We start from the raw sequence: 23,803 nt of genomic DNA on the forward strand, positions 1-23,803 counted from the left end.
AAATAAATAAATAAATAATAAAACAGTGGTTCATGGAGATGGCAAAAATCTCAAAGGTGATGCACAACTGACTGAAGTTTGGGCAACTCGGCCACTAGCCACAAAAGCCATATGGGAATGCTGGGATTGTGGCCTCTGACCTGCGACACACCAGTATCAGGACGCCAATGCCCCCGTCCCTGTATTGTTTGCTATAGTACTAGGTGTCTTGCTGGATTGTAAAGTACTGAGTTATGTGCCAAAAGCTGGCATAAGAAGATATTCTAACGCAGGACTCATTAGAATGATGGCTCAACGTGCCAGGCATTAGGTCAGACACTTTCCACTGTATATATAATTGCATTCATCTGCACAGTAACTGAAGAAGGCAAAGTACCACTGTTATCCCCATTTTACAGATGAGGAAATAAACCCAGAGAGGCTAAGTGACTTGTCAAAACTCATACAGTTTAAGGAGAGTTTCGGACTCTGGAGCTAAGCTCCTAATGCTATGCTGATAACCTTGTACATAGAAGGTGCCAGATAAAGTCTTGAAATGTGACATCTGGTCCTTCTCCTCAGATTTCCATTAAGGACCCAGGATCTGCTCAGATGATGAATCTCTCAAGGGCAGGACTATGCCTTCCTCGTCATTGTATCTCAACAGAACCCAGCACACAGTAGGCCTAGCTTATAGTAGGAGCTCAGGGCATGTCTATTGACCAAATTCAACCAACAGATTAAGTAAACATGCCTCCACTGGCAGCTCCAGGTGTCACAGAAGGGTGGTCCCTGCTGCTCTCCAAGAAGGTGTCAGAGATGGCTTCTTCCAAGCACATTCTCTCATCTGACCTGGCATGGCCAGGGTGGCATTCAGAATCTCCCATCTGACCTGGCATGGCCAGGGTGGAATTCAGAACATCCCCAGACCCCATCAAGCACAGGTAGGGATACAGAAGAGCAGACGAGATTCTTCTCCCACACCTGCCTGGTTGGAGGATTTTTCCAGGTTATAAGGCAGAAGGTATATGCAGAGCTCAGCAGAAGAGGCCAAGTTCAAAAGTCTGTGAGCAAAAGACATTAGAAGGATGTGCCTACAACCTCCCCAGGAGTATGAATCTAAGACCCTCATCAGAGAGGGCTGGGGACAAAAGCAGGACTGTAAACTGGACCCCATGGGTAGAAAGAACTCATGGTCCCCTAAAATATGAGGGCTGGAGGAGGACCTGGGAGGAAGAAATTCCCCTAAACTACTCCTCTATCTTATAGATGAGGCAACTGAGGCTACAGAATGACATGGTTTGACAAAGAACAGAGGGTTGATGACAAGGCTGAGACTGGAGTCATGTTTCCGCTCTCCTCTGTGGTACTCCTCCTATCACTTGGGGAGAGGAGGAATTACGGCTATTCTGGGATCGAGAACCTGAACCTGTTGTCTCCAGAGATTTTCTAAGTAGAGAGGGTGCTGAATGGAAAGCCCTGGCTCCCCTAGTACCTCCCACCAAAGATTTTATGGGAAAAAAATGGTTCCCTTACTTTAAGAAAGAAAATTTAGAAACCTCCTTTCTTCCCTCAGCTGACACCCGATTCTCCTCCATCCACCCCCTCACCTCCACCACTGCCAACTCCCCACCTCCACTGCCACGCCCTCATCTCTATCACCATCCCCCCACCAGCCTGGTTTCAGCTGAGCACCAGAGGGTCCCTAGGGACTCACCTGGCACATCCGGGGACGAGTTGAGAATCATGAAGGCATCTGACAGTCCTGCTTTGACCGGGTGCTGGGAGGCACTGATTTCCAGGACGGACATGGGGATCTGCAGTGGGGAGAAGAAACTCCATCTACCCCCAAACACTCGCAGGCCAGCCCAGACCTCCCCTCTGAAATCCAGACCCACTGGCCTGCTGGGCCTTCTTGGAGGACTCAAGGACACCACAAACCCAATACTCCAGTCTGAATCCCATACCTTCCCCACACCACTCCAAGAATAGTTCCTTCCTCTTTTCTCTATCTCAGTGAGTGGCACTTCCAAGTTGCCCAGAAACCTGGGAGTCACCCTTGGCCCCTCCTTTTCCGTTACCCCTCCCCCACCTAATACATCTTCAAATCCTGTTAATTAACCTAAGTGACTTTCAAATATGACCAGTTCTTTCCATCTACCCTAACTCTCCCCACACCCTGCTCTAAGCTCCCATGCCCTCTCTCCAGTCCTCATCAAGGGCCTCCTCATCTTCCAGCCCTGAGTCCCCTCCAATCTGTTCTCTACTTCAAAGCCAGAGTGACCTTTTTCAAAGCCAAAGCTGGCTGTGTCTCTATAGCCTACCCTCCTGTCTCCTCAGCACCAACCCTCCCACCCCCATTTAGACCCATCTAATGACTTTCTGCTGCTCTTAGAATAAGCCCTGCAAGGCTGGCCTCCTAGCTAGCTTTCCAGCTTCAGCTCACATCCCTCTCTCTCACTCCCCACCAGCCTTGTTGCCTTCTTTCAGTACTTTATGTCAGTCATGCTCTGTCCTGCCACAGGACCTTTGCACATGCTGTCCTTGCTTCCTGGAACACATTTCCCTCTCCTCTTTGCTTTGTTAACCCTACTCATCCTGCAGGTGTCAACTCCTTTCCTCCGAGAAGCCTCCCTGACCCTGCTATGGTGAAAAGCCCCTTGAGAGGCTTTCCTGGCATCAGGCATTTCTACTTAGGAGCACTTCCATAGTAGCAGTTATACATCCAGACTACAAGTTCCATAAGTGCAGGGCCCACAACCAGATTATCAACTGCTGTACCCCCAGCACCAAGCTCCATTCTCTACAGATATTTGCTGAATGAAAGAAAGCCTCCAAGCCCTGCTGATTCTGTAGCTGGGCCACCTCACCTCTTTGTAGCCAAAAACAATGCGGCCATCATGGTGCAAGGCTGCCTGGAAGGTGAAGCTGCCTCTGTCCTCCCGGCCTTGGAGGTAGACGTGGTCCCACTGAACAACAAAGACTGTCCCTACGGAGAAGGGCAGAGACCTGATTGGAAGGGGAGGAGGTGCTGGGAGCAGGCCCCTGCAGAGACCAGGACGAGTGTGGAGTGGCCACAGGTTGGATCCTTTAAGGGTGACAGGGGCAGTCTGCAAATTTGACTGGAGGCAGGCTGAGGAGCCCCCAAACATGAGCTTGGCTCCCAAGCGGGAGAGGACCCAGATCCTGCTTTAAGTCCCGGATATCATACTTGATTATTTCTTTCTCTTTTTTTTAATTTTTAGCATTATTTTGGCCAATCTACTTTCATAGAGATACCTCCTCAGAAACCCAAGGAGGGGTCGCTATGAGTCAGGAATGACTCGAAGGCAGTGAGTTTGGTTTTTTTGTTATTTGGATAGAAGTTTACAGAGCAAATTCATTTTCCATTTAGCAGTTCACACACATTTTGTCTCATGACATTGACTGCAACTCCCCACAATGTGACAGCTCTCCTCTCATTTTCATACTTGACCTTTTTTACTATTTCTTACCCCAGGCCTCTTACTTCCTTCTAGCCTATCCCTGCCCCTTGACATAAAATGGAAAAGAAATGGGAAGAATGTCTGTTCTCCTAGGGTAGGGTCCTCAAGGGACACTTGGTGAGAGTAAGAAATAATAAAGGACTCTCACATTGATTTCACCCCTACTAAGAGCCAAGATAGTGGCTGGTGGATTTGAACCAGCAACCTTCTAGTTAGAAGTCAAATGCCTTAGGCACTGCAACATTAGAGCTCCTTTTTTTTTTTTTGGAAGAGCCAAGAACTTTCATTTCATTGTCTCATCAGATCCTATAAGATAGCAGGCCTTTTTGCCCCCATCTATATAGATGAGGAAACTGAGCACAGAAAGGTGGTATGCCTGCCTTGCTGCTGTGTGACTGTGGGTAAATCACTTGCCCTCTCTGGGCTTTGGGTTCCTCCAAAATGACTGGACCAAGGGAACCCTGGAGCTAGGTGACTCAAACTCTGAGCTCTGGTCTCACCATTGTCAAAGTAAGCAACTGTGGAATTGTCTGAGTAGCCAGGGTTGAAGTTAGCCATCAGGGGAGCCACGTACTGAGTAGCTGTGAGCATCCGGTGGATCACATCGCCCATGAAGATAAAGCCTGGAGAAGGGAGAGATGCAAAGAAGTCACCAGAGATGGCCCAGAAGGGCTGCTTTCTCATATGGGTTAATAAAAAGTCCCAAGTGCAGGAACAGACACTGCAGATGATGTGGAAATGAACTTCAGACTTCTGCCCCTACCCCCAGCTCTAGCTCTGGTGGGCCCTGGACTTTCAGTGTACAGACTTAAAGAGTCCCAGATCAGAGAAGGGCACAGACTGTAGGGTGAAGGGAAGGGGCAGAAAAAGGAGGTAAGCCTTCCCCTCCCCATCTCAGTCCCTGGGAAGGTACACAGGAATCAAATCATATCAACAGGGAGCTGTTGCTTAGGGCGCCTGGTCCCAGGAACCCAGGCTCAATGTCGTCTCCCTCTCCCTTTCGTTCACTGACTCAGAAACACAGGGACCACAGGACTGTTCACACTGGGCAGCGCTGGCCCAAAGGGGGAGACACATACACAGACACACAGAGACTATATCTACATTTATTTGTTGTATCAATTCTGACTCATAGCCACCTTGTATGACAGAGGGTTTCCTGGCCATAAATCTTTATGGGAGCAGATCACCAGGTTTTTTCCTATGGAGTAGCTGGTTGGTTTAAACTGCCCACATTTCACTTAGTAGACGAGTGCTTAACCATTTCACCACCAGGGCTCCTAACTCTCTCTCTCTCTCTCTCTAATCTTTTGCCTTGAAGAGCAAGTCAGCTGATATGAGGTGGGTGGTCCAAGGCATTTACTGACCTCTCAGCAATAGATAATAGGGCTCCCAAGACAGCCAAATGTGAGTCTCTCCCAGCCCATCCACACAATGCATCTCCCAGGAACTCCCCAGGGAGGACTCCAGGTTCTGGCTGAGATCTCCAAACCCTCCCCAGGGCCCCACTGACACAGCCTTACCTCCGGTTGCTATGGTGATCTGCCGAAGAGGATGCCCGTAGAAAGGGAAATCAAAGGACAAGACCACTCTCTGCAGGGGACGGGAGAGACTCAGCATGGGCCTAGTCACAGACCAAAGGGCTGGGGACCCACACTGCCCCATGCTTGTCTGGACAGGGTGAGGGGCAGGCATCCCCAGGGCAGACCCCCAGGATCACAGGCAGACACCCCAGCTCTAGCCAAGCCCCCTGAGTTCCCCAGGATGGCACCTCCCAGACCCCAATCCACAGGTGTACCCACCGACTAGGCAGAGCGGGTTGGCCCTCAGCCTCCCAGCCCAGGGCAGCACTGCCAGGGCAAGGGCACTCACCGAAGCCTGCCGGTGGGTGCTGGAGAGGATTCTGTGGACCTTCACTTGGCTCTGGTTGGCCTCGGCCACTTCCACCCACAGCTCCCGGCTGCGGGGCTCACCAGGACCATACAGACGGGACACGTAGTAGCTGTGGTTGTCCTCCTGCCGCCCCCCAAGAGAGAACCCACAGGAGGCATGAGGAGTCAGTCAGTCGCCAGCCAGGAACCACCCTCTGGCCACCTCATTCAGACTTCTGGGTATGAGAAGTCCCTATTTCCCAGGTGCTGAGCCTGTACCCACAGGGCTGGTTTAGGCCTGGGAGTTTCTGGGCTCCCTTGGCCCCAGACAGCTCACTAACTGGTCTCTAGTCATGCCCCAGAGCTCTGGCCCCAGCCAAATCCACACCTGCTATACTCAAGCTCAGCCCTGCCATTTCCAGACCCTTCAGAGCCTGCCCAAGGCAGCGCTCAGCCTGGGGTGAGGGAGAAGCAGACAGGACAGCCCCAAAGAGAACCCTCTACTTTGAGGAGCTCCTAGACTGATAGGGAGGCACAGTCCCTGGCCTTGGGAAGTACCCTGTCTAAGGGAGTAGAAAAACTGGACATTAGAAGCCACCAGTCTACAGAAGGAGACAGACCCTCAGTCTTGGGGAGCTGCTAGTCTTATGGGGAAGATGGGATTTATGCTAACAGAACATGCAGATGCAGACCCTCAAGCAAAGAGATAAAACAGGGCCCAGATTAAGGTTACCAGAGGGCTGAGAAAAGGGAAAGTAAAAGCATGGACTTCTTCCTACTGTATGCTTTATAGAAGACCGGCTGCTAACTAGAGGGTTTGTGGTTTGAATCCACTAGTCACGCCACAGAACAGACCTGACATTCTGCTCCTGTAAAGGTTGCAGAAGCCTACAACACCCTATAGGGCAATTCCAATCTGTCATATGGGGTCACGATGGGCCTGAATTGACTTCACAGCACTTAACACAACAGTGTACCTGAGGGCAGTAGGGGTTCAGTGGTAGAATTCTCGTCCTCCATGTGGTGGCACAGTAGATAAGGCATTTGGCTGCTAATCTGAAGGGCAGTGGTTCAAACCCACCAGCTGCTCCTTGGAAGGAAGATGAGTCACTCTGTTTCCATAAAGATTTATAGCCTTGGAAACCTAATGGGGGTCGCTATGATTCAGGACCAACTCAATGGCAGTGGGTTTGGTTTGGGTTCGGTATGTGAAAAACCATGGCAACCTCATAGAGTAGAACTGCTCTGTAAGATCTCATTGGTTTTAAAAGTATGGAACCAGATTGCCAGGCCCTTCTTCCACAGCACCACTGGGTGTGTTCATACTGCCAACCTTCAGGTTAGTACTTGCTGCGAACTATTTGTGCCACCCAGTTGCCATGAGTCAGAATTGACTCAATGGCAACAGATTTCGTTTGGTTTATACAAGAAATCGGGTCCAGTTCCTGACCAACGCACCACAAGCACAGCCACTGTCCATCTGTCAGCAGAGAGGCCTGTGTGTTGCTATGAGGCTGAAAGGGCTTCAGGAAAGCGTCCAGATTAAGACTGGGAAGAAAGCCCTGGTGATCTACTTCTACTAATTAGCCAATGAAAACCTGACAGATTACAATGGTCCATTGTACCTGGGGTCTCCATGAGCTGCTGACTCACCAGTAGCTAACAACAACAACGACAACTGTGTGTCTGATACCCTGGGGATATGATGAAGAAGAACCCAGAGCACAGTGGGCTGGGAGTGAATCCCATACAATCACTTCAGTGGAGAAGCATTTGGGGCCAGGATTTAGAAGAGGCCAGGGGAATGGTTAGCAAAAAGGGTAGAAGAGCCAGGGGAGGAGGAATGTCCACATTTCCTGGAATGGTGGGGCTTAACCCACCCGCAAGCAGCAGCCATGGGAGGGCAGGAGGCAGGAACAGCAGGTTCCTTTGCCTGCTGGTACAGAGATGGGGCTGCTGACCCGTGAGACGTCCTGGGCTTCGTGGGTCATTAATCAGGCTGCCCAGTGGCAGTGGCTGCAGACACAGCAGAGCAGACAATGTTCTCCCGGCCAAGCTGCCAGCTGCCCAGCCAGCCCTTGCCCTGAGCCCAGCATGAGCAGGCACAGAGGGTTCCTGCCCGCCCCACCAGCCAGGAGGCAGACTGCTCTTCTGACAAGTGACATAATCTGGGGACCTGGGGTGAGGGCAGGGCAGGTGAAAATGAGTTAAGAAAGTGGGGAGGGGCTATTCCCACTGCTACTGCCTTACCCCTTCCACCACATTCTTGCCTCTAGACTGCCTGCCTCTCTGAACCATCCTTTGCATGGTGCTGGCGAATGAATCTGAAATACATGTGTGGCCACATCACTCTTGTAAGCTACAAGCAAGCATCCACGGCTCCCCACTGTTGTTGAGACAAAATGCAAACCTCTTAGCTTGACATGCAAGGTCCCACCATGAGCCACCCCCATAGTCCCTCTATATTCACTTCTTGTCCCTCCTCTTGACCTGCTATGTGGCCTGTGTTCCCACCCACCAGACCAGATGCCTCTGTCAGCTCCAGGACACCATGATCACTCACGCCATTGCACATGCCGATCCTCCTGCAAGGGATGCTGGGGGCACTGTGGTAAAGTGCTCAGCTGCTAAACGAAAGGTCTCTCCATGGGAGAAAGATGTGGCTGCTTCCATAATGATGACAGCCTAGAAAGCTCTATGGGGCAGTTCCACTCTGTCCTATAAGGTTACTATGAGTCAGAACTGACTTGATGGCAATGGGTTTTTGGATCCTCCTGCTTGGAATGACCTTATTTGCCTTCTCCCCCTCCTCCTCCTAGGCTCAGCTTAAACATCATCTTCTGACTGACCTCCTGCCTCTTCTTGCTCCAGGAGGATCTACACCTGCCTGCAAATGGTCCCCACCATTTGTGCTTAAGTATGCTCACATGCAAGCTATCCATGCATGTCTCATAGGGTCCCCTCTTGTTGGTTTTCTGGTTCTGTTTGTGAAAGAAGCCACCCTGAAGCCACTGCCCCTGGGGGCAGGGCAATTGCTCATATCATCATGCCCAGGGTGTTGCCTCCCATTGCTGTCACGGCCACCAGCCCTCCAAATAGATGCACTGCTTTCCAGCTCTGTCCCCAGGCACCGAAGCAACTGGGCTTATCCTAGAGCTTACAGCCTCAGGAAAGCAGCTCCTTCAGCTTCTGCCTCTCACCCCCTTGCCCAGAATTAAATCAGTGCAAGTGCTACGTCTTTTCTTCCTTGGTCTCTGACTCTCTTATTTCCACCCATCTCTGCTGGGAACCTCTACCACCAAAACAAAATGCAACTCCATCTGCCAAGAAACAAAGCTCTATGCGTACCAATCATGCAAAGAGAGGCCCACAAAAGTCCCCAGGAGAGGCTGATGTCCCCCAACCTGCTTCCTGGGATTCACACGGATCCACATTGAAGGAGAAAAACATGGGGGCTCTAAACAAACACAGTACATCTGACATTCTGCAGAAACCCAACTCTGAAGCCAGTTTAGGATCAGCTGGGACTTCCTGCTACAGTTGTGGCTACAGAGTGTCTTTTATTTTTTTGCCTGTCCAAAAAAAAAAGGCCATTTTAAAGGGCATCAGTGTCTTTTCTTAGTGCTGCTATAACAGAAATATCTCAAGTATGTGGCTATAACAAACAGAAATTTATTTTCTCACGCTTTAAAACCTAAAAACCAAACTCACTGCCATTGAGTTGACTCCGACTCATGGCGACCCCCTTTGGTTTTCCAAGGCGGTAAATCTTCACAGAAGTAGATTGCCCAGTCTTCCTTCCACAGAGTGGCTGGTGGGTTTGAACTGCTAACCTTCTGGTTAGCAGTCAAATGCCTTAAGCACTACACCACCAGAGCTCCTTTTTCACACTTTAGAAAGCTACAAAGCTGAGCTCAGGGGACGGCTCTGTCTGCTCTGGTGGAACATCCATGTCTCGGCTTCTCTCGCGTTCTTCTTGGCATTCTGTGGCGATCTCTACTCTGCATGCATCTTTCCCTCTATTTATGCTTGCCTGCTTCTCTGTGCTTAATTTGCTCTTTTAACACTCAAAGGTGAGTAGGCGTAAAATACACTTTGCACTGGCAATGACCTCATTAACATAACAAAGAACCCTATTCCCAAATGAGATGACATGCACAAGTATAGGGGTTAGGATTCCAATACATACTTTTGGGGTGCACAATTTGATCCATAATAATCAGTTACCCTAAAAATGTTATCCAAAGAAAGGAAACCACATTGAGATGCTATGCAGACAGTCATTTAAACAGAGTATGTGCTCAGCTGGAGGATTTGAACAAACGGATGACCACAAAGCAGTTTGTTGAAGGCTTGCTCATCTTTTGCCTGTTCCGTTGCTTCCACCACACGTTCTGGTGACCAGGAGGGGATCGTGTTGTCAAACAAAGCAGGACACCAGCGGATGGTGAGATGTACTCTCAGGTAAAGCTGGGATCAACTGAAGATGGCTCCCAACGAGGAACTGGAGCAAGCCTGGGTTTAAAGCAGCAGCTCTGAGGCTCTGGGAAGGGTCTGGTGTCAGTCAGCCTGCTTTCTGGGACTCACATAGGGAGAGGTTTCATGAAACCTCTAAGTGTTTGACTGAACAGACAGACACCACTCATCTGCAGCTGTGGAGCCCAAGCAGCTGACTTGGCTCTTCCTGTCCCTGCCTCACCTAAGAAGCCACCCTGTGGGCCACACACCTTAACCCTGGCATTTGGAGGAAACTTGGACAGAATCCTCTCATTCTCGCAGCTCCCTGGGAGGCCTCCAATGACACCTCTCAAATGACACAAAACTATCTAATCTGACTCAGGGGGAGTCAGAAATTGAAGGAGTTAACTGCCTCTGGCTCCCAGGAGAGAATCTCTCCAGATGCAAGGAGAGCGGGGTCTCCGTACCTGAGGATCCAGTTCATGCCAGGCAGAGTGAGCCCAAGGTTCTGCTTCAGGTCTCCAAAATGCCAAGTACAGCTGGCCTGCCAAGGGGGAGTGCCATGCAGAACCTACCACAAGTCTCAGGCCCCAAAAGACCACCTTTCCTGGCACAGGGTGGCCTTGGTTTTGCCCAGGACAGTGATGCCAGAAGTTGTATCCATTCAGAATACTTGCCCAGGGAGGCTACATGGTGATGGGGTACAGCCTAGAGAGGAGATGGGGGGCAACTCAGAATGGGGGTCACTTCCAGGCAAAGCCATGGGCTGATCCACAGAGGGATCACCCATAAAACTAGAAGGAAGAAGGGAAGCTGGCATTTGAAGAGCTCCAACTGTCATGTGCAAGGAGCACTGGTGGCACTGTGGTTAAAGCATTGAGCTGCTAACCAAAAAGGTCAGTGGTTTGAATCCACCAGCCGCTCTGTGGGAGGAAGATGAGACAGTCTGCTTCCCTAAAGATTTACAGCCTTGGAAACCCTATTGGGGATGCCATGAGTTGGAATCAACTTGGTGGCAATGCGTTTCTCAGGTCTTTAATCAACTGCCCATAGGAAGATGACATGGGCCAGCTGTCAATCACTGGTTAAAATTCCTTCCCTGCACCCCCTCACATTGGAAGGCTGTCATACATTCTTCATGAAGGATGGGGTTCAGGAAATATGTCAGCTCCATTTCCTCACCCCTGATACCCATCTGGAGCAGGGCTTGGTTCCTGGCACATTGTGAATGTTTAGGATCTGAAGTGTTGAATTACCCAATAAGATAAGCACAGGCTTACTTGTGCTTACTTACTAACTTGCAGCCTGATGTGCAGCAGTAGTTTTCAAACATTTTGGACCATTAAATCCTATTTTCCAAATAACCTTCCATGGAAGTTCAGTACATAAATCCTATCAAACTCAAGTCACGCTGAGAGAAGGCAAGAGAGGGCCCTAGAGCCTTGCCTGCTGAGCTCTTACTTCCTTGTCCACCAGCCTCAATCCCAGCCTGTGAAGCACCTCTGGGAATGCTTAGTCAGCCAGTGGACAACAATTTGAAAACCACTGCTATAGGACCAAGTACATGTGTGTAGAGTCAGACAGGCTGGAGTTCAAAACCAAGCTCCTCAATGTAAAGTTATTGGCTGCCACTGAGCCAGCTCTGACTCATGGGGGCGCTCTGCACAATGGGATCAGACCATTGTGACCCACAGGGTTTTCACTGGCTGATTTTTTGGATATACCAGGCCTTTCTTCCTAGTCTATCTTAATCTGGAAGCTCTGCTGATATTGCTCAGCATCACAGAAATATGCAAGCCTCCACTGACAGTTGAGTAGTGGCTGAGAATTGCTTTGGCTAGGAATTGAACCCAGGCTTCCTGCATAAGAGGCGAGAATTCTACCTCTGAACCATCACTGCCCTCATCCCTTATATAATAGTTGGTGGGAAGCATTAATCTTCTCTTAGAGATTCAGTTCCCTTATCAGTAACCCTTCCTGCAAAGTCCTTAGGATTTGACAAAAGATACAAATGGAAAGCCCTTGGCCCAGTGCCTGGCCCACAGTAGGTGTTTGTTAAGTGGGGGCTATTATGATGATTTCTGTTGGACCTTTCCAGGAAAGGTCTTGATTGTGGAGAGGCTGCCTCCTCAAAATGATCCCCAGCTCCATCCTAAATGTCTGCTGTTACAGTGCTTCTTCCACCTCAATTATTCATGCCCAGAGGCCTGCCAGGCACTTCATTTCTGACAGTGGGGCCACATTTACCTTGGCTGAGCTGAAGACAATTCTGGACAGGAACTCTGGCTAAGCTGTCACCATCAGCCCATCACCTGCCAGCCAACTGGCAGGTGGAAATGTTGGGGCAAGCAACCAAGGGCACCCTGCAGGGCCTGCTGGAGAGGCCTGGCTGGTGAAGCTTGTCAGGATGGCACTCCAAGCAGCTGGGTCCAACCCAGGAGGCAATGATGGGATTACAGTGGGGCGGGGGGAGGTAGCCTCCCAATCCCTGCCTCCACAGCTACATAAGGCCTAACAGGACCAGCAGACCAACCAATAGTGCTCCAGGGGCCAGCAGTAGCATCATTACCTGGGAGCTTGTTAGAAGTACAGAATCTTAGGCCCAATCCCAAACTTGTTGGAACAGAGCCTACATTTGAACAAGCTTCCCAGAGGGGGTCTTATGTACATTAACATTTGAGAAGCACTTGGCTAGAAGCACTGCTCTGTCTGGACCAAGACATCATTCTTTTTTTGTCCCCAAGGAGATGGTAGTTAAGAGCTTGGACTCTGAAGGCAGTAAGACCTAGGGTGCTTATATCATTAGCTGTGTGACCTAAGATAAGCCACTGTTCCCATGCAGTTAAGGAGGGGATAAAGTATTAGAACATGTACTTCATGGTAGAATTCAATATAAAGCCATAGAAGGGGGCCAGTAACTAGGAAGAGTTCTTTTAATATCAGCTGTTATTATTTTCCCTCCTCTCCTGTATCTGCCCAATAATCCCTCATCTGCCCTCTAGTAAAGGAGCTCTGGTGGTGTAGTGCCTAAGAAACTTGGAGTTTCAAACCTACCAGCCACTTCTCGGAAGGAAGATGGGGCAATCTACTTCCGTAAGATTTACCACCTCAGAAACCCAATGGGGGTCGTTGTGAGTTGGAATTGTCTGGACAGCAGTGGGGTTGGTTTTACCCTCTGGAGGTATTCGTGCCTCAGGTTAAAGAGTCCCACACAGAACACTCACCATCACCAAAGTGCTCATGTGATTTTTCCTCTCAGAAGAATGTCAGGAAGCCATTACAAATGATGGTTAGAAAGACCATGTTTACCTGGAGTGGGAGGGACCCAGATTAGACAAAGGGGCCCTTGCATCGGTGAGCATCCAGGATAGGAAGTATCAGGGTAGGTGAGGCTGACTAAGAAGGCCCTGGATATGAAGAGTGGAAAGGGTGTTGGACAAGTTTGGAAGTAGGGTGAGGACTGGCTTTCCAGCCAAAGTATTTCTTATGCCCCCGACACTTCATGGAAATGAGAGAATCATCTTATCCTGGAGCTGATGCAATATGTGGACTTTTGTGAGATTTTGACAGTAAAATACATATCATATAATCACAGAGAATTAGGACAACAAGGCAAAACAATAACAAAATCAGGTTTTCCCCATCCTTCACCTGGTCCTATTTTGGCATATTTCCTTCCAGTCTTTTTTCCTATGCATATATTTTCATCTAGTGATCATTCTACTGATCACGTAGTTTTGTAGATTGCTTCTGTTACTGTTCATGACATCTTAGGTGGTTTTTGGCAAAAATGGTTTTCTAGCCATCATTTGTTAATGGCTTCTTGACACTCTGGAGTGTCATGGTCAAGGAGTTCTGGTGGTGTAGTGTCTAAGGCATCTGACTGCTAACCAGAAGGTTGGCAGTTCAAACCCACCAGCCATTCTGCAGAAGACTGGGCAATCTACTTCTGTAAAGATGCCGCCTCAGAAATCCAAAGGGGTTGCTATGAGTTGGTATCAACTAGATGGCAGTGAGTTTGTTTTTTTTTTTTAATTTGTTTTTCACGACACTCCATTGAGAAGAAAAATCACCATTTTCTTAACTCTTTCACTATTGTTGGGCATTTCAGTAGCTTCCGGTTTTCACTGTGATGAATTTATAGATACATTTTCCACATCTCAAATTATTTTCCCTGCTTTCAAGATTCTGGTATAAGGCAATGCTTCTCAGATTTTAATGTGCATATAAATCACCTTAGAAGAAGGTTCTGATTCTGCTGATCTGAGCCTGAGACTATATGTTTCTGACAAGCTCCCAGGCCTTGCCAGCGCTGCTGGTCCCCAGCACATTTTATGGAGTTGTGAGGATATGAAATGTACCACTGGAAGCTTCAAGGCCAGGAAACCCTCTTTTGTTACTGTGGTTCTATTTTTGTCTCCCAGGTAAGGCCTGGAGAAAACAGCATTACTTTTTTTTCCTAGACATTTTTGATTAACATCCTCAGCCAATTAGTTCATCTGATTTTCGTAACCACCTTACAAGGGACCAGCCCCACCTGACAGATGAGGAAACTGAGGCTCAAAACAATGACTTGACAAGGATGCACATTATCTTTCTTGCTTGGGACCAGAGAAAGGTGACCAATTGTTCCAGTTTGCCTAGGACTAAGAGTCCTCCAGTATTAAATATTCCAGTCTAGTGTTAACCCGGGAGCTCTGGTAGCATAGTGTCGGCACTTGACTGCTAACCAGAAGGCTGGCGGTTCAAACCCAGCAGCCACTCCTCGGAAGGAAGATGGGGCAATCTACTTCTGTAGTGATACTGCCTCGGAAACCCAAGGAGGGGTCGCTATGAGTTGGGTCCGACTCGACAGCACATAACAACAACAACAACAACAACAGTATTAACCCAGGACTTTCCTGGAAAATTAGAATAGTTGGTTACCCTAGACCAAAGCCTGACTCAGTGTCAGCTAACATCTATCATTCCTGACCCTGTGTCAGGCCCTTTATGTACATTACTGGACAACATCTTTGTAATAACACTTTGATAACAGCATCCCTGTTTGACAATGAAGAAATTGGCTCAGAGAGGTTAAGGACCCTGTCCAAGGAGAAAGAGAAAGGGTCACAAAAAGGGACTGGGAGTGGGAGACCAACCCCCTGGGGCTGAGCAGCCAGGAGAGACGTTGGGGCACCCTCACAGAGCCCTGAGAAGGGGAGGAGCAACTAGCATAGCCTGACAACCCAACACGTACCCCACATTTTGATCTTAAATCTCAACCCTATGAGATCAATATTTACTACCTCATTTGGGAAAACTGAGACTAGGAAGGCCTCACAACATTGGACTCAATTAGCTGAGGGGGTTAAGTGTCCGGCCCGAGGCCACATAGCTGGTACACATCAGAGCCAAGACCAGGGGCCCTGACAGTGGGATTCTTTCCACAGTGCTGGAGGCTGGCTATCGGGGTCCCACCTTCGACCTCCCTAGACACCATTTCCTCTCATAAATTCACTTATCTTCTCTCTCTTCAAAACTTGGCCCACAGCTTCCCCACACACACACCTCACACTCTACTCCCAGAAGTCTTCCTGAATCAGACCCTTCATCTCAGTCCTTTCCCCTGAGCACACTGATATGGCAGCACTCTTCAAGGCACACTTCTTGCTTTTGTGCGTCTGTGTGCTAAGAGTCTGTCGGTCCCATCTCCCAAGGCCCTCAGATCTGGGGGACAGAGAGACTTCTGGAGGTATCCTTTTGTAGGACTGCCACCTCTGGAAGGCTGTAGGAACCAGGCAGGCATTGCATTCACTTGTCCGTTTCCCTGCCCTGGATGATGTGGTACCTGCCCTGATGCAGGGTCCCTCCACATTCTGGGCCCTGCCATGGAGGCTGGATGAGCTGGGAAGTTTTTATTGGGGCAGAAGGGAGAAATAAATTCAGGAAAGTTGGGCCAAGGGGAAAGACAGGGGTGGGAGAAGGAGAGTCTTTTAGATTATGGAGTAAAAGAGAGGACTTTCCAAATCGGAATATTCTGATGTTTGGTTCTTCCCAAACTCTGGCTCTAGATCTGACCCATGAAACCAAGAAAACCTTGGAGTAGGATGTGGAAATCTCCAGGCTGGAAAAGAATCCTTGCTCAAGGCCATCACTTCCAGAGAATAACTGGCAGCACATTCCAGGGTTTAGCATTATACCTCCCCCTACAACTCCCTGCTTCCACCTCCAAAAAAATTCCATTATCTCCACAGCCTCAGGATTGGTCTTGGTAGAAAATCTCTAAAAAGCTTGAGTTTAGAAAGGAGTCTTATTTCCACTGGGACTTCGTGATGGAGTGGGTGTGGGAATAAAATCCGAGGGAGAAAACATAACAAAGTGCACTTATACAAAACCAACAGCCAATGTTATCCTCAATGGAGAGAGACTGACAGAAACTTGAGAATGGAAGCCAGACAAAGATGCCCTTTTTCACCACTCTTATTCAACATTGTACTGGAAGTCCCAGCTAGAGCAATAAGGCAAGAAAAGGTAATTGGAAAGAAAGAAGTAAACTATCCCTATTTGCAGATGATATGATACTATCCATAGAAAATTCAGACATTCTACAAGGAAGCTACTGGAACTAATAGAAGGATTCAGCAAAGTGTCAGGCTAGAAGATCAACATATAAAAATCAGTTGGATTCCCCTACACCAACAAAGAGAACTTCAAAAAAGAAGTCAGGAAAACAATACCAATTACAATAGGCTCCAAAAAGATAAAATATTTAGGAATAAATCTAACCAGGGATGTAAAAGACCTATTCAAAGAAAACTATAAAACACTACTGTAAGAAATGGAAAAACATACTATGCTCATGGATAGGAAGACTTAGCATTGTGAAAATGTCGATACTACCCAAAGCAGCCTACCGATATGATACAATCCTGATCCAAATTCCAACAGCATTTTTTAAAGAGATGGAAAAACTAATCATCAAATTTATATGGAAAGGAAAAGGCCCTAGATAAGTTAAGTATTACCGAAGAAGAACAAAATAAGAGGCCACACACTAATGGGTCTCAGACCCTAGTATGCTGCCCTGGTAGTCAAAACACCCTGGTACTGGTAAAAAGACAGACACATAGACCAATGGAACAGAATTGAGAACCCAGATATAAATCTATCCACCTGTGGACAGCTGATCTTTGACAAAGGAGCTAAAGTCCATTAAATGGGAAAGAGACAGTATCTTTAACAAATGATGCTGGCAAAACTGGATGTCTAACTGTAGAAAAATGAAACAGGACCCACACCTCACATCATATACAAAGACTAACTCAAAATGGATCAGATCTAAATATTAAACCTAAAGCTATAAAGATCAAGGAAGAAAAAATAGGGACAATGCTAGGGGCCCTAATATATTGCATTAATAGAATACCAAACACAACTAACAAAGCACAAACAGCAGAAGATAAACTTCTGAAAATGGAACTTCCTAAAAATTAAACACTTACGCTCATCAAAAGACTTCTCGAAAACAGTGGGAAAAAATTGTTGGCAACAACATATCTGACAAAGGACTAATCACTAAAATTTATAGAAAACATCAACACTTCAACCACAAAAAGATGAAAAATCCAATTAAAAAATGGGCAAAGGATATGAACAGACACTTCACCAAAAAAGACATTCAGGTGGCCAACAAACACATGAAAAATGCTTACAATCATCAGAGAGATACAAATCAAAACAATAATGAGACATCATCTCACCCTGGCATTAATTGTTGTTGTTGTTATGTGCTGTAGAGTCAGACTCGACCCATAGCGACCCCTCCTCGGGTTTCCGAGGCGGTAACACTACGGAAGTTACAACAATCAAAGAAAGAAAGAAAAGAACAAATGCTGGAGAGGGTGTGGAGAGACTGGACCTCTCAGGAACTGCTGGTGGGATTATAAAATGGTACAACACTGGGGACAGGATGGCACTTCCTTAAAAGTTTAGAAATAGAGATATTATATGATCCAGAAATCCTATTAGATACAGATCCTGGAGAAACAAGAGCCATGACACTAATAGATACATGCACACGCATGTTCATCACAGCACTATTCATAACAGCAAAAAGATGGAAACAAACTACGGGGCCAACAATGGATAAACAAACTATGGGTACACACACACAATGAATAATGTTAAAAATAGCGGCAAATCTGAGAAACAGCTCATAACATGGATAAACTTGGAGGACATTATGCTCAGTGAAGTAAGTAAATGACAAAAGGACAAATACTGTATGAAACCACCACTATAAAAAGTCACGAAAAAGTTTACACACAGGAAGACACATTCTTTGATGGTTACCAGGGATGGGAGGGGAATGCAGGGAAAATCATTAGCTAGAGAGTAGACATGTATTAACTTGAGTGAAGGAGAAGGCAATATACAAGAAGAAGGAAATCAGCATAACATGTCCAAGGCAAAGAAAGGCACTGGGAGGTACACAGGAGTGAAAGGTAACAATGGTAAATACTGTTACACACATAATCCTGAAATAACAGTGTTGTTATTGTTATGTGCCATTGAGTTGGACCCAACTCATAGAGACCCCTCCTTGGGTTTCCAAGGCAGTATCACTATAGAAGTAGATTGCCCAACCTTCCTTCCGAGGAGTGGCTGGTGAGTTTGAACCACCAGCCTTCCGGTTAGCAGTCAAATGCCTTAGGCACTAAGCTACCAGAGCTCCTAAATAACAGTAGTAAATAATAATCTACAAGTGGCTACATAGATAGATACACAAGATGAATAGGTGTAGGATGGTGTATGGGAGTACACCCATGAGTATATATATATAGTTTTTGGCAGAGGGTATTTCCATACATGTATTTGTATGTAGTGCAAACATATCCAGGTATATAGCAGGGCATATATGGGGCAAAGGTATAAACACTTCTTATCCATAATCAAACACTTTTAGGGACTGCATCACTTGGCTTGAAGGCTTAAGGCCATAGTCTGGAGGACATCTAGGTCAAATGGTATAGCATGCTCCACAAAGACAATGTTCTATATCCTACTTTGGTGAGTGGCAGCTCAGGTCTTAAAAGCTTTCGAGTGGCCATGCAAGATGAAGCTATAAGTCTTCCTTCCTCTGGAGCAAAGAAGGGCAAAGAAAATCAAAGACTCAAGGAAATAATTAAGCCTAAGGACTAACGGACCATTACAAACTGCAGCCTGAATGACACTGATACCAGAACTACATAGATGGTGCCCAATTACCACTCTCTACCACTTTGATTGGAATTATAATATAAAGTCCTGAACAGACCAGGAGAAAAATGTAGAACAAAATTCAAAATCATAAAAAAGACCAGACTTACTGCTCTGATAGAGATGGGTGGAATGCCTGAGACTGTGGCCCTTAGACACCTTTCAAACCTGGAACTGAACCCATCCCCAGGGATTACCTTTCAGCCAAACAGTAGACCAGCCTATAAAGTGAACAATAACACCCATGAGGAACACACTCCTCAGAACAATCAACCGTACGTGACCAAAAGGGCAGCAGTCACCCAAAAACAAAGTTCAAAAGGCAGGAAGGGGCAAGAAAGAACGATGAACAGAATGGGGAGCCCAGGGAGGAAGTGGGAAGAGGGCTGTTACATTAAGAGGATTGCAATTAATGTCATGAAACAAAATGTGTATAAATTGTTGAGTGTGAAATTAATGTGCTCCGTTAAAAAATAATAATAACAACTAATCCTGGGAGATGGTTCTGACGAGGGGACTCGGAGCTGCCAGCTTACCCTGGGATTCGGGGCAGGGCTGGAGGCCCCAAGGTCTCCAGGGCAAGAAGTTTTCAGCTAGAAACGAGCACTGTAGTGAGTTAGCTGGGCAGAGAGGGCTGGGCAGGAACAGGGCAGAGGAAATGAGCAGAAGGAACCGAGTAAGGGGGCTGAGCTAAGGGAGCTGGGCCACAGGGACTGGGCTGGAAGGGAAGCCTAAAACAAGAAGCCAGGAGGGTGTACTGAAGAACAATGGTGGGAGGTAAGAGGACACTGGGGTGGGTGTACTCAAAAAACTCACTGCCATCAAGTCAGATCCGACTCATAGCGACCCCTCCTTGGGTTTCTGAGGCAGCATCACTATGGAAGTAGATTGCCCAATCTTCCTTCCAGGTAGTGGCTGGTGGGTTTGAACCACCAGCCTTCTGGTTAGCAGTCAAATGCCTTAGGCACTATGCCATCAGAGCTCCCAGGGGGTTGGGGTGAGGGAGGCAAAAAAGGATGGCAGGTCCTTGATGGGGCCCCAAAGCAAAAGGACCCAGAGCTGGTTTCTGTTGACCCAAAGCAGGCTGTGATATGGATGCAAGTGTATGTTTGAGACCCAAGAAAACGCTCTGAAACAGACCCAGTCAAACCTGCTGAAATCTCTTCCTGCCACTTCCTCTCTAATTGCCTACCCCTTGCTGCCAAGCCATTGTCTAGATCAGATTTCCTTGGCACAAAGATTTGCCCAGCTCTCAGAGGTGCTGACCAGAGATGCTTTCCGGAGACACTGAGAAGCAGGTATCTCTGGGCCCCTCCTCTGGGCTCCTATTACCCAGTTTGGGGGTGGGTGGACAGCTGAGGAAATCCCGGGTAGTGTCAATGGTTAATGCTCGACTGTTGATCAAAAGGTTGGTGGTTTGAGTTCACCCAGAGATGCCTTGGAAAAAAGGCCTAGCGATCTACTTTCAGAAAACCAGCCACTGAAAACCTTATGGAAACCTTCATCCATTGCTGGTGGGAATGCAAAATGGTATAGCCACTGTGGGAAACAGTGCGGCAGTTCCTCAAAAAATTAAAAATAGGCACAAGGAGATAGCTCAGTAGGCAAGAAGGCACAGGAAAGGACACAGGGAAGAGGTAACTACAGGGAAGGAGTGGGAAGGAAGCTGTTACATTAAAGGGATTGCAGTCAATGTCACAAAACAAAATGTGTATGAACTACTATATGGAAAATGAATTTGCTTGGCAAATTTTCACCACAAATCACAGTAAAACTTAAAAAAAAAAAAAAAAAGAAAAAGAACTATCATATGACCCAGAAATTCCACTCCTGAAAGACTTGAAAAGCTGAGACTCAAAAAGCCTTATATACACCAATGTTCCTTACAGCACTATTCACAGTAGCCAAAAGGTGGAAAGAGCCTAAATGCCCATCAACAGATGAATGGATAAACAAAATGTGATACATACAACAGAATACTGCCCAGCCAGTAGGAGGAAGGAAGTCTCAATACATGCTACAGTATGGATGGAGCTTCAAGACGTTGTTGTTGTTGTTATGTGCCGTCGAGTCAGACCCAACTCATAGCGACCCCTCCTTGGGTTTCCAAGGCAGTATCACTACAGAAGTAGATTGCCCCATCTTCCTTCCAAGGAGTGGCTGGTGGGTTTGAACCACCTGCCTTCTGGTTAGCAGTCAAGTGCCTTAGCCACTATGCTACCAGAGCTCCCTTCAAGACATTAGGCTGAGCCAAATAAGCCAATCACAAAAGGACAAATATTTTATGACCTCACTTGTAAAAAAAGACCAGAAAAGGCAAATGTATAGAGAGCAAAGTTTACGTGTGGTTACCAGAGGTGGCAGAGAGGTTAAGGGCAATGGAAAAATTACATTGATTAAGGATAGGGTTGCCCAGCCAATTATTGTAATTGCTGTCAGTAAGTTGTACACCTATAAAAAATTGAATTGGAAAAAGTTGTATGATAAGTATATTTATAACAGTGACAAAAAAGAAAAACCTCATGGGATTTGGTTATTTGGTTTGGAGGCTTAGGGTCATGTTTCATGGGACAGTTACTCGGCCTAAAAACGTGTTTAGGGCTTCTGTTCTACCTCCTAGTTCACTGTGTAGTGCCTGGGGTCTTAAAAGCTTGCAAGGGGCCACTCAAGGCATGGCAATTCACTTGGAACAACAGAGGAAGAAGGAGGGTCAGGAGTAGGAGGAGGATATGGAATGCATGGCTTACTCCATGCAGGAACAACTGCCTCCTTTGCCATGAGACCAGAAGAACTAGATGGTGCCTGGCTACCATTACTAGACAGTTTGATCAAAGATTCCATAGAAGAATCCAGATCAAAGGGCTCTAGATTTTCTGGAGCCATAGAGGGTGGATGAACCCCTGAAACTATTGCCCTGAGATAATCTTTAAACCTTAAACCAAAAACATCCCCCTAAGTCTTCTTAAAACGAAACAATAGTTCAGCTTAAGTAGTGAAAAAGGTCTGCCTTGAGCAGTATGGTCTTTTAAGAACTATTACATGGGGTCAAACTGACAACAGCAACTCCAAGGATTAGATAAGCGCCCTAGGGGTCAGTGAGTGTGTGAATGAGGGGGGAACAACTCAGAAAAGGAGGGTGAGAATGGTTGCACAGCTCGAAGAATGAAATCAACGTTACTAAATTGTACATGTAAAAACTGTTGAATTGGTGCACGTATTGCTGTGTATTCTCAATAACAACAGAATAAATAACATTTAAAGGAAAAAGAAAACCTTATGGAGCACAGTTCTAAGAACTCTGACCCACACAGGCCACCATAAGTTGGAATTGACCTGAAGGCTGGTTTGTTTTTGTTTTTGCTTGGTTTTAGACAGCTGTGGCAGGGGTGGGTTGGTGAGGACTGCCTGTGCTCGTGGAAGGCCTAATGGGTTTGAGGTTGTGTGGGACTCGGACACAGACCCCTCTGAGGATTCAGGCACAGACCACCCAGGATGCAGGCATGTGCACACACATGCTTGGGTGTGTGCAAGCACCAATATTCTCTTACATGTGTACAAATCTAAGAGCCAGAGAGCTGGGGTCCTTTGAGGTCACTAAGTCCAACAGCTTACCCAGTACATAACCTCCCCAAGTCTTTTCCTCATGAAAAGGAATGTGCTGCTATACTACATCTCTCCCAACTCATTTTAAACTTAAGTGTCAGAACTTATATTTATCCTGGTAGTTTCATCTGACTCAAAGCTGACGATCATTCCAGCCGGTGAATGAGGTCTTCCGGGGTCTTCTGGGTTCCTGATACAAACTGTCTCTTCCAGCTGAGTTACCTCTGAAAGCCCGATCCTTCTACCTTCTCAAGCTTCATCCACATCATCAATAAAAATGGTGGGAAGGGCAGAGCTCAGGACGACCCCTAAGACAGTCAGAAGGGTCTTTTTCCAGGGGTGTGTGGCTGCTGAGAGGGTTGTGAAGCTCCCCCATCACATTCCTGCAACTTGTCTGAAAGGGAGATGGTGGGAACCTCGGGCTCAGGACAACTACATGGTGCCTGAGAGGTCCTCACGTTCCGGAGTTCAGCCTTTAAATCGGCTTGAAATGCTATAGATGCGAAGTTCTCACACCTAGGTGACCATCAGAATCACATGGGGGATTTTGAAAGAAGCAAATGCCCAGGCTCCATGTCCAATATTTCTGAACCAGTCAGTCCAGGGTGGAGCTGGAGAATCTGTGCTGTTGTTTTTTAAGCTCTGGTTATTGAATCCATACTGGCTCCCAATGAGCCCTTTCTGAACGCCCACAGGCAATTGCTTCCAGAATTCCATGTGTGATTCTCTTCTGCAAGGTCCTCTCTGCCCAGTCTGGGCCATACCCTTTCTGACCACGATATTGAGCCCAGAGCAAGTACTCAGAGAATAGGGGGAGCTTCCAGGTGCCCCTTACTCAGAGCTCCTCCCCTGCCCTGGCCCTCCACTCCACTCTCCCACCTGCTCTTTGGTTCTGTGAGGTTGAGAAGACAGGGCAGAATGAGAAGGGAGTAGGACTGCATTTTCTGAGGCTCCATCTCAGGACAAGATGAGGGTGAGGCAAGTGAGATGCTCACCTCACGTGCCACACTGAAGTGGGTCCCAAAGTACTCACTCATCAAGATCAATATTTGAATGTGATGCTTTTAAAAATGAAAAAAACACATCGACCTATAGTCAGCTGATCTTTGACAAAGGCCCCAAATCCATTAAGTGGGGAAGAGAATGTTTGTTTAATAAATGGTGCTG

The 23,803-nt window shown here is 47.2% G+C and overlaps 1 protein-coding gene across 1 annotated transcript in view; it reads right to left on the minus strand.

Annotated features, from left to right (window-relative positions):
• PLXDC1 (plexin domain containing 1) overlaps window positions 1-23,803 on the minus strand; it is a 94,796-nt gene that overhangs the window by 55,284 nt on the left and 15,709 nt on the right. The window contains exons 3-7 of the mRNA XM_007942015.2: window positions 5,337-5,480; window positions 4,988-5,057; window positions 3,965-4,087; window positions 2,850-2,968; window positions 1,697-1,796 (exon numbers count right to left, since the gene is read on the minus strand). Of these exons, the coding sequence (XP_007940206.1) occupies window positions 1,697-1,796; window positions 2,850-2,968; window positions 3,965-4,087; window positions 4,988-5,057; window positions 5,337-5,480 (556 nt within the window). The remainder of the gene's footprint in view (window positions 1-1,696; window positions 1,797-2,849; window positions 2,969-3,964; window positions 4,088-4,987; window positions 5,058-5,336; window positions 5,481-23,803) is intronic.

Source organism: Orycteropus afer, unplaced genomic scaffold, assembly GCF_000298275.1.
Source record: "Orycteropus afer afer isolate SDZICR_OR568_19922 unplaced genomic scaffold, OryAfe1.0 scaffold00085, whole genome shotgun sequence".
In the NCBI taxonomy this organism is placed as follows: Eukaryota; Metazoa; Chordata; class Mammalia; order Tubulidentata; family Orycteropodidae; genus Orycteropus; species Orycteropus afer.